General features: G+C 24.7%; 1 protein-coding gene across 1 annotated transcript in view; it reads right to left on the bottom strand.

The window, feature by feature from the left end:
• Positions 1-6,173: 6,173 nt before the first annotated feature.
• reps2 (RALBP1 associated Eps domain containing 2) overlaps positions 6,174-11,751 on the bottom strand; it is a 34,099-nt gene continuing 28,521 nt past the window's right edge. Inside the window, exons 10-11 of the mRNA XM_061978511.2 lie at positions 11,459-11,520; positions 6,174-6,188 (exon numbers count right to left, since the gene is read on the bottom strand). Coding sequence (XP_061834495.2) covers positions 6,174-6,188; positions 11,459-11,520 — 77 coding nt within the window. The remainder of the gene's footprint in view (positions 6,189-11,458; positions 11,521-11,751) is intronic.

Genomic DNA, 11,751 nt, shown 5'->3' with positions numbered 1-11,751 from the left:
AAAATGGGAAAACTATTTAAAATATGAAATTGTTTTATGATGTGGAAATAGCTTCAAATGTGATATTATTTTATAAAATGAAAAGAGATGAGAAGCTCTGCCATCCGGGAGGAGCTCAAAGTAAAGCCGCTGCTCCTCCACATCGAGAGGAGCCAGATGAGGTGGTTCGGGCATCTGGTCAGGATGCCACCCGAACGCCTCCCTAGGGAGGTGTTTAGGGCACGTCCCACCGGTAGGAGGCCGCGGGGAAGACCCAGGACACGTTGGGAAGACTATGTCTCCCGGCTGGCCTGGGAACGCCTCGGGGTCCCACAGGAAGAGCTGGACGAAGTGGCTGGGGAGAGGGAAGTCTGGGCTTCCCTGCTTAAGCTGCTGCCCCCGCGACCCGACCTCGGATAAGCGGAAGAAGATGGATGGATGGATGGATGGAAAATGAAAACATTTTAAAATGTTTAAATATCTTAAAATGTGATATTATTTTATAAGATGAAAACATTTTAAACTGTTTAAATATCTTAAAATGTTGAAAATATCCTGAAATGTGAAAATATCCTGAAATGTTCAACTATTTCAAAATGGGAAAACTATTTAAAATGTGAAATAGTTTTATAATGTGTAAATAGCTTAAAATGTGATATTATTTTATAAGATGAAAACATTTTAAAATGTTTGAATATCTTAAAATGTGATATTATTTTATAAGATGAAAACATTTTAAACTGTTTAAATATCTTAAAATGTTGAAAATATCCTGAAATGTTCAACTATTTTAAAATGGGAAAACTATTTAGAATATGAAATTGTTTTATAATGTGGAAATAGCTTCAAATGTGATATTATTTTATAAGATGAAAACATTTTAAAATGTTTAAATATCTTAAAATGTGAAAATACAGTATCTTAAAATGTGAAAATATCCTGAAATGTTCAACTATTTTAAAATGGGAAAACTATTTAAAATATGAAATTGTTTTATAATGTGGAAATAGCTTCAAATGTGATATTATTTTATAAGTTGAACACATTTGAAAATGTTTAATACCTTAAAATGTTTAAATATCCTGAAATGTGAAAATATCCTGAAATGTTCAACTATTTCAAAATGGGAAAACTATTTAAAATGTGAAATAGTTTTATAATGTGTAAATAGCTTAAAATGTGATATTATTTTATAAAATGAAAACATTTTAAAATGTTTAAATATCTTACAATTTGATATTATTTTATAAGATGAAAACATTTTAAAATGTTTAAATATCTTTAAATGTTGAAAATATCCTGATATGTGAAAATATCCTGAAATGTGAAAATATCCTGAAATGTTCAACTATTTTAAAATGGGAAAACTATTAAAATATGAACTTGTTTTATAATGTGGATATAGCTTCAAATGTGATATTATTTTATAAGATAAACACATTTCAAAAGGTTTAAATATCTTAAAATGTGAAAATATCCTGAAATGTTCAACTATTTTAAAATGAAAAAACTATTTATCCATCCATTTTCTACCGCTTGTCCCTTTTTAAATATTAAATTGTTTTATGATGTGGAAATAGCGTCAAATATGATATTATTTTATAAGATGAAAACAATTTAAAATGTTTAAATATCTTAAAATGTGAAAATATCTTAAAATGTGAAAATATCCTGAAATGTTCAACTATTTTAAAATGGGAAAACTATTTAAAATGTGAAATAGTTTTATAATGTGTAAATAGCTTCAAATGTGATATTATTTTATAAGATGAAAACATTTTAAAATGTTTAAATATCTTAAAATGTGATATTATTTTATAAAACGAAAACATTTTAAAATGTTTAAATATCTTTAAATGTTGAAAATATCCTGAAATGTTCAACTATTTTAAAATGGGAAAACTATTTAAAATATGAAATTGTTTTATAATGTTTATATCTTAAAATGTGATGTTATTTTATAAGATGAACACATTTTAAAATGTTTAAATATTTAAAAGGTGATATTATTTTATAAGATGAACACATTTTAAAATGTTTAAATATCTTAAAATGTGAAAATATCCTGAAATGTTCAACTATTTTAAAATGGGAAAGCTATTTAAAATATGAAATTGTTTTATAATGTGAAAATAGCTTCAAATGCGATATTATTTTATAAGATGAACACATTTCAAAAGGTTTAAATATCTTAAAATGTGAAAATATCCTGAAATGTTCAACTATTTTAAAATGGGAAAACTATTTATCCATTCATTTTATACCGCTTGTCCCTTTTTAAATATTAAATTGTTTTATGATGTGGAAATAGCGTCAAATGTGATATCATTTTATAAGATGAAAACATTTTAAAATGTTTAAATATCTTAAAATGTGAAAATATCTTAAAATGTGAAAATATCCTGAAATGTTCAACTGTTTTAAAATGGGAAAACTATTTAAAATATGAAATTGTTTCATAATGTGGAAATAGCTTCAAATGTGATATTATTTTATAAGATGAAAACATTTTAAAATGTTTAATATCTTAAAATGTGAAAATATCCTGATATGTTCAACTATTTTAAAATGGGAAAACTATTTAAAATGTGAAATAGTTTTATAATGTGTAAATAGCTTAAAATGTGATATTATTTTATAATATGAAAACATTTTAAACTGTTTAAATATCTTAAAATGTTGAAAATATCCTGAAATGTGAAAATATCTTGAAATGTTCAACTATTTTAAAATGGGGAAAATATTTAAAATATGAAATTGTTTTATAATGTGGAAATAGCTTCAAATGTGATATTATTTTATAAGATGAAAACCTTTTAAAATGTTTAAATATCTTAAAATGGGAAATTCATCCTGAAATGTTAAACTATTTTTAAATGGGAAAACTATTTAAAATATTAAATTGTTTTATGATGTGGAAATAACTTCAAATGTGATATTATTTTATAAGATGAAAACATTTTAAAATGTTTAAATATCTTAAAATGTGAAAATATCCTGAAATGTTCAACTATTTTTAAATGAGAAATCTATTTAAAATTTGAAATTGTTTTATAATGTGGAAATAGCTTCAAATGTGATATTATTTTATAAGATGAAAACATTTTAAAATGTTTAATACCTTAAAATGTTTAAATATCCTGAAATGTGAAAATATCCCGAAATGTTCAACTATTTTAAAATGGGATAACTATTTAAAATGTGAAATAGGTTTATAATGTGTAAATAGCTTCAAATGTGATATTATTTTATAAGATTAAAACATTTTAAAATGTTTAAATATCTTAAAATGTGATATTATTTTATAAGATGAAAACATTTTAAAATGTTTAAATATCTTTAAATGTTGAAAATATCCAGAAATGTGAAAATATCCTGACATGTTCAACTATTTTAAAATGGGAAAACTATTTAAAATATGAAATTGTTTTATAATGTGGAAATAGCTTCAAATGTGATATTATTTTAAAGGATGAAAACATTTTAAAATGTTTAAATATCTTAAAATGTGAAATTCATCCTGAAATGTTAAACTATTTTAAAATGGGAAAACTGTTTAAAATATTAAATTGTTTTATGATGTGGAAATAGCGTCAAATGTGATATTATTTTATAAGATGAAAACATTTTAAAATGTTTAAATATCTTAAAATGTGAAAATATCTTAAAATGTGAAAATATCCTGAAATGTTCAACTATTTTAAAATGGGAAAACTATTTAAAATATGAAAATGTTTTATAATGTGGAAATAGCTTCAAATGTGATATTATTTTATATGATGAACACATTTTAAAATGTTTAATATCTTAAAATGTGAAAATATCCTGAAATGTTCAACTATTTCAAAATGGGAAAACTATTTAAAATGTGAAATAGTTTTATAATGTGTAAATAGCTTCAAATGTGATATTATTTTATAAGATGAAAACATTTTAAAATGTTTAAATATCTTAAAATGTGAAAATATCTTAAAATGTGAAAATATCCTGAAATGTTCAACTATTTTAAAATGGGAAAACTATTTAAAATATGAAAATGTTTTATAATGTGGAAATAGCTTCAAATGTGATATTATTTTATATGATGAACACATTTTAAAATGTTTAATATCTTAAAATGTGAAAATATCCTGAAATGTTCAACTACCGGTATTTCAAAATGGGAAAACTATTTAAAATGTGAAATAGTTTTATAATGTGTAAATAGCTTCAAATGTGATATTATTTTATAAGATGAAAACATTTTAAAATGTTTAAATATCTTAAAATGTGATATTATTTTATAAGATGAAAACATTTTAAAATGTTTAAATATCTTTAAATGTTGAAAATATCCTGAAATGTGAAAATATCCTGAAATGTAAAAATATCCTGAAATGTTCAACTATTTTAAAATGTGAAAACTATTTAATATATGAAATTGTTTTATAATGTGGAAATAGCTTCAAATGTGATATTATTTTATAAGATGAACACATTTTAAAATGTTTAATATCTTACAATGTGAAAATATCCTGAAATGTTCAACTATTTTAAAATGGGAAAACTATTTAAAATATGAAATTGTTTTATAATGTGGAAATAGCTTCAAATGTGATATTATTTTATAAGATGAAAACATTTTAGAATGTTTAAATATCTTAAAATGTGAAAATATCTTAAAATGTGAAAATATCCTGAAATGTTCAACTATTTTAAAATGGGAAAACTATTTAAAATGTGAAATAGTTTTATGATGTGTAAATAGCTTCAAATAACATATTATTTTATAAGATGAAAACATTTTAAAATGTTTAAATATCTTAAAATGTGATATTATTTTATAAGATGAAAACATTTTAAAATGTTTAAATATCTTAAAATGTTGAAAATATCCTGAAATGTGAAAATATCCTGAAATGTTAAACTATTTTAAAATGGGAAAACTATTTAAAATATGAAATTGTTTTATAATGTGGAAATAGCTTCAAATGTGATATTATTTTATAAGACGAAAACATTTTAAAATGTTTAAATATCTTATAATGTAAAAATATCCTGAAATGTGAAAATATCCTGAAATGTTCAACTATTTTAAAATGGGAAAACTATTTAAAATATGAAATTGTTTTATAATGTGGAAATAGCTTCAAATGTGATATTATTTTATAAGATGAAAACATTTTAAAATGTTTAAATATCTTAAAATGTGAAATTATTTTATAAAATGAACACATTTTAAAATGTTTAAATATCTTAAAATGTGAAAACTATTTAAAGTAAGAAAACATTTTGTAATGTGAAAATATTTTGAAATGTTAAAATATTTTAAAATGCAAAAACATTTTAAATGTTAAAATACTTTAAAATACGAAACTATTTCAAAATGTGAAACTATACCTTAAAATGCATATTTTAATGTGGGAAAACTTTAAAATATGAACATATTTTCAAATGTGAAAAGAGCTTGAAATGTTAAACTAAGCTAAAGTGGGAAAACATTTTTAAAACGTTACAATGTTTTAAAATGTGAAAACTCTTTAAAATGTTAAAATATTTTAAAATGTGAAAATGTTTTTTTTTTAAAGTTCAACTACTTTAAAATGTTAACATATTTTAAAATGTGAAAATATCTTGAAATGTTTAAATATTTTAAAATGTGAAAACTATTTAAAATAAGAAAATATTTTATAACGTGAAAATAGTTTGAAATATTAAAATATTTTAAAATGCAAAAACATTTTAAATGTGAAACTATACCTCAAAATGTATAAACTATTTAAAATATGAAAATATTTCAAAATTGAAATATTTTAATGTGAATCTATTTTAAAAGGTTAACATTGTTTAATGTCAACATATTTTAAACATGTTTTTGCAAAGTCAGTTTTGTTACACTTCTGGGCATTTATAACACACACACACACACACACACACACACACACACACACACACACACACACACACACGCACACACACACACACACACACACACACACACACACACACACACACACACACACACACACACACACACATTTAGTAATAATAATAATATTTGTGAGATATGAAGTGCATTTCTCTCCATAAGGTATGAATATTGCATCTCTAAATAAAAGTTGACCTTCAGCTGTTGTTGAAGTTCGCTGTTCAGCCGCATCAACACTGCGTTACTTTCTTTCTTCTTCCTGATTGCCGACTGAATCGCTTGCTTCTCACTCGACAACATTCTGCAAGAAAGAACATCAATGGAACTTCCTCATTGAAATAAACTGTGTTAGCAATAACTTACAACTAGCTGTAGTTTCTAACTGGCTTTTGCTTGTAATTAACACTAACTTATAGCTAGCTTTAGCTTATAGCTAGCATTAGCTAAAAGCTAGCTTTAACTTATAGCTAGTTTAGCTCATAGATAGCATTAGCTTATGGCGAGCTTTAGCTTGCAGCTAGCTCTAGCTTATAGTTAGCATTAACTTATAGCTAGGTTTAGTATATAACTCGCTTTAAACTATAGTTAGCCTTAGCTATTAGTTAGCGTTAGTTAATAGCTATCTTTAGCTCATAGTTAGCATTATGTTAAAGTTAGCCCTGGCTGGATATGGCATTGCTTATAGCTGGCATTATTTTAAAAAGCTAGTTTAGCTAATAGTCAGCAGTAGCTTACAGCTAGCTATAGCTAATACTTAGCATTATCTTATACATAGCTTTAGTTTTGAACTAGCTTTAACTTATAGTTAATTTTAACCTATAGCTAGCTTTAGCTTATAGCTAGCACTATCTTAGCGCTAGCATTAGTTTATAACTGGCATTTTCCTGAGGAACTCTCCTGAAGGAATCAATAAAGTACTATCTATCTATATATCTATCTATCTATCTATCTATCTATCTATCTATCTATCTATCTATCTATCTATCTATCTATCTATCTATCTATCTATCTATCTATCATTAGCTTTAGTTTATGGATAGCCGTAGCTTATAGTTAGCTTTAGCTTACAGCTAGCTTTAGCTGATACTTAGCGTTACCTTACAGCTCGCTTTAGTTTATAACTAACTTAAGCTTATAGTTAACATTGACTTATAGCTAACTTTAGCTTTTAGCTAGCGTTATCTTAAAGCTAGCATTTGCTTATAGCTAGCATTAGCTTAAAGTTAGCTTTGGCTCATAGCTAACTTGAGTTTACAGCTATCTTTAGATTATAGAAGTGTTCAAATATTTGAAAATGTGAAAACTACTTAAAATATAAAAACGATTTAAAGTGTGAAAATATCTTTAAAATTTTAAAATATTTCAAATAGTTAAAATACTTAAAAATATTTAAATATTTTTAAAAGTTTTAATATTTTTAAAAGTTTAAATATCTTGAAATGTTAAAATATTTTACTATTTGAAAACATTTTAAAATGTTAAAATATTTCAAAATGTTAAAATATTTTAAAATATGAAAACTATTTTAAATATGAAAATATATAGCCTTAGTTTATAGTTAGCATTACCTTATAACTAGCTTTAGTCTATAACTAACTTTAGCTTATAGCTAACATGAACATATAGCTAGCTTTACCTTATAGCTAGCATTATCATAAAGCTAGCATTAGCTTATATTTAGCTTTAGCTTATAGCTATCTTTATTTTCTAGATAGCCATAGCTTATAGTTAGCATTCATTTACAACTAGCTTTAGTTATAAATAGCTTTAGCTTATAGTTAACATTAACTTACAGCTAGTTTGAACTCATAGCTACTAGCATTATCTTAAAGCTAGCATTAGCTGATAGCAAGCATTAGCTGATAGCTAGCATTCGCTTACACTTAGCTTTAGCTTATAACTAGGTTTAGTTTATAGACAGCCATAGCTTATAGTTAGCAGTAACTTACAACTAGCTTTATTTATAACTAGCTTGGGCTTATAGTTAACATTAACTTATAGCAAGTTTTTGCTGATAGCTAGCATTAGCTTACACTTAGCGCTAGCTTATAGCTAGGTTTAGTTTATAGACAGCCATAGATTATAGTTAGCAGTAACTTACAACTAGCTTTATTTATAACTAGCTTGGGCTTATAGTTAACATTAACTTATAGCTAGCTTTAGCTCATAGCTAGCATTATCTTAAAGTTAGCATTAGCCAATAGCTAGCTCTAGCTTATAGCTAGCTTGAGCTTACAGTTCACTTTAGTTTATAGAAAGCCTTAAGCTTATAGTTAGCATTAACTTAAAGCTAGCTTTAGCTAATACTTAGCATTACCTTATAGCTCGCTTTAGTTTATAACTAACTTTAGCTTATAGTTAACATTATCTTATAGCTAGCATTATCTTAAAGATAACATTAGCTTAAAGCTAGCATTAGCTTAAAGTTAGCTTTGGCTTATAGCTAACTTGAGTTTACAGCTAGCTTTAGATTATAGAAGTGTTCGAATATTTTTTAAATGTGAAAACTATTTAAAATATAAAAACATTTTAAAATGTGAAAACTATTTAAAGTATGAAAATATTTTATAAAGTGAAAATATCTTTAAAATTTGAAAACATTTCAAAATGTTAAAATATTTCAAATAGTTAAAATACTTTAAAATGTTTAAACATTTTAAAATATGAAAACGAATTTAAATATGAAAATATATAGCCTTAGTTTATAGTTAGCAGTAAATTATAACTAGCTTTAGTCTATAACTAACTTTAGCTTATAGCTAACATGAACTTATAGCTAGCTTTAACTTATAGCTAGCATTATCATAAAACTAGCATTAGCTTATAGCTAGCTTCATTTTCTAGATAGCCATAGCTTATAGTTAGCATTAACTTACAGCTAGCTTTGGTTATAAATAGCTTTAGCTTATAGTTAACATTAACTTACAGCTAGTTTGAGCTCATAGCTAGCATTATCTTAAAGCTAGAATTAGCTGATAGCTAGCATTAGCTGATAGCTATCATTAGCTTACACTTAGCTTTAGCTTATAGCTAGGTTCAGTTTATAGACAGCCATAGCTTATAGTTAGCAGTAACTTACAAGTAGCTTTATTCATAACTAGCTTTGGCTTATAGTTAACATGAACTTATAGCAAGTTTGAGCTCATAGCTAGCATTATCTCAAAGCTAGCATTAGCTTATAGCTAGCTTGAGCTTACAGTTTGCTTTAGTTTATAGAAAGCCTTAAGCTTATAGTTAGCATTAACTTAAAGCTAGCTTTAGCTTATAGTTGGCAAGTCTAAACTGTCTTTTCATGAAATGTTAAAATATTGTTAAATGTTAAAAGATCTTGAAATTATATAAAATAGTTTAAAATGTGAAAACTTTAAAATACTAAAATATTTTAAAATGTAAAAATATGTCAATTTTTCAAAAAGTTAAAATACTTTAAAATGGGAAAATATTTAAACAATTGAAAATATATTTACATGTTAAAACATTAAATTGGAAAACATTTTAAAATGTTAAAATACTCCCAAATGTGAAAAAATCTTGAAATGTTAAACCATTTTATGATGTTAAAATATTTTTAAATTATACAATAATTTAAAATGTTTAACTATTTAAAATATGAAAACTATTTAAAATGCGAAAATATTTTATAATGTGAAAATATATTGATTTACTAAACTATTTTAAAATGTTAAAATATTTCAAAATGTTAAAATACTTACAAATTTAAAAAAACATTTTCAAATGTAAAAACTCTTTAAAATATGAAAAAATCTTGAAATGTTAAACTATTTTAAAAGGTGAAAACTCTTTAAAATATTTTGATGTGTTAAAATATACTGAAGTGTTAAAATATTTTCAAACGTGAAAACTATTTGAAATCAATCAATCAATCGATGTTTATTTATATAGCCCTAAATCACAAGTGTCTCAAAGGGCTGCACAAGCCACAACGACATCCTCGGTACAAAGCCCACATAAGGGCAAGGAAAAACTCACCCCAGTGAATATGAAACTATTTAAAAATGTGAAAACTATTTAAAATATGAGAATATTTTATAATGTGAAAAATATCTTGAAATGTTAATTTATTTTGAAATGTGAAAACATTTTTAAATGTTAAATTATTTCAAAATGTTCAAGTACTTTCAAATGTTAAAATATTTCAAAATGTGAAAACTATTTTAAATGTGAAAATATATTACAATGTGAAAATATCTTGATATGCTAAAACACTTTAAAATGTGGAAAACTATTTAAAATATACAAATATCTTAAAATGTGAAATTATCTTGTAATTTAAAATGTGAATACTATTCAAAATGTTACAATATTTCAAAAGGTACAAATACTTTTAAAAACGTTAAAATATTTTATAATGTGAAAATATCTTGAAATGTTATAACGCAGTTTAAAATGTGAAAACTGTTTTAAATGTTACACTATTTTAAAATGTGAAAACTATTTAAAATTTAAAAAAGGATTTTAAAATTTCAAAATATGAAATGTTAAAATATTTTAAGATGTGAAAACAAAGAAAATGGATGGATGGAAAATATTTCAAAATGTTAAAAAATATTTTAAAATATGAAAACTTCAAAATATTAAAATATTTTAAAATGTGAAAACTTTAAAATATGACATTTGAAAGTTAAAATACTTAAAAATGTGAACATTTTGTAAAATGTGAAAATATCTTGAAATGTAAAAGTATAAAATATGAAAACTTTTACATTTTTAAAAATACTTCAAAATATTTTAACATTTTAAAATATGAAAACATTTTAAAATGTTAAAATATTTCCAAAAGTTAAAATACTTTAAAATGTTAAAATATTTTAAAATGTGAAAACTCTTTAAAATTTTAAAACAACAACAACATAAGAACGTTACCATCATATAATATCTGAATCATGATAACATGAAAGTGCTTGTATGTCTTCATAAAAAGCTGTTTTGGTACGGTACCAATTCCCGATACCTGGGAATATCCGTCCATAGCGTTTCTACTCGTATGGATTCTTCAATCATCACTCCAAGCAAGTTTTACAATATAACCAAAACAATTTTTACTTACTAAAGCATCCCATGTGTGATGTCTGTAGGAGTATTTTCATGCATATTTGTACGTGCTATCATAATGTATTCAAGCTAGCGTTGTTAGCATTAGCTAATATGCTAACAGTTAGGATTATTGACTTGCAATGGCATTTTTCGTATGTTTATCGGTCACTCACATTTTTCTTTGAAGTCGCAAAATAAGACATTTTTATGTGTGAGGATCATTAATATCCGTGTTCTTGCTAACATACATAAAAACATTTTGTCAAAATGTAAGGAATCATACCGGACTAAAAAAATGCTTCGTTGAATGTTTACACTTGGTCATAATTCATCACATTTTATGAGGTAAAATTCCTGTTTGAATCCAACATGACTTAATCAAGGCTTTACTGGGTGTGGTGACAGTTTGACACGGGAACAGACTATTTAGATTTCCATTATTTCTAATGTGTTTGCCAACAAGACCAATTGTGTTGCGCTCTACAGGTGTCAGGAAAGTGCAATCAAAGTACTCACCTGGGAGGTCAAAGGTCGGGGAGGAAGTGCTGGAGGGGGAGGAAACCATCCACGTTTCAAACCTTAGAAGAATCAAGCAGGTGATGTCATCATAAAAATCATCTTTAGTTCAGAAAAAAACACATCTTTGTCTGCCAATCAAAGGACACGTTGAGAAATGTCGGAAAAAAATCCCCCCCGTCCAAATACTTTTTATTCTTATTTTTTATAAATATTTATAAAAAAAAGAAGTTCCATTAATTTATTATAAATATTTTAATTCTATTTTTTGATATATTTATAAAAAAAGAGAG

The sequence above is a fragment of the Nerophis lumbriciformis genome, linkage group LG18, assembly GCF_033978685.3.
Source record: "Nerophis lumbriciformis linkage group LG18, RoL_Nlum_v2.1, whole genome shotgun sequence".
Lineage (NCBI taxonomy): Eukaryota > Metazoa > Chordata > Actinopteri > Syngnathiformes > Syngnathidae > Nerophis > Nerophis lumbriciformis.
The sequence above is the reverse complement of the archived record's forward strand: the minus strand, read 5'-3'. Positions and strand labels throughout refer to the sequence as shown.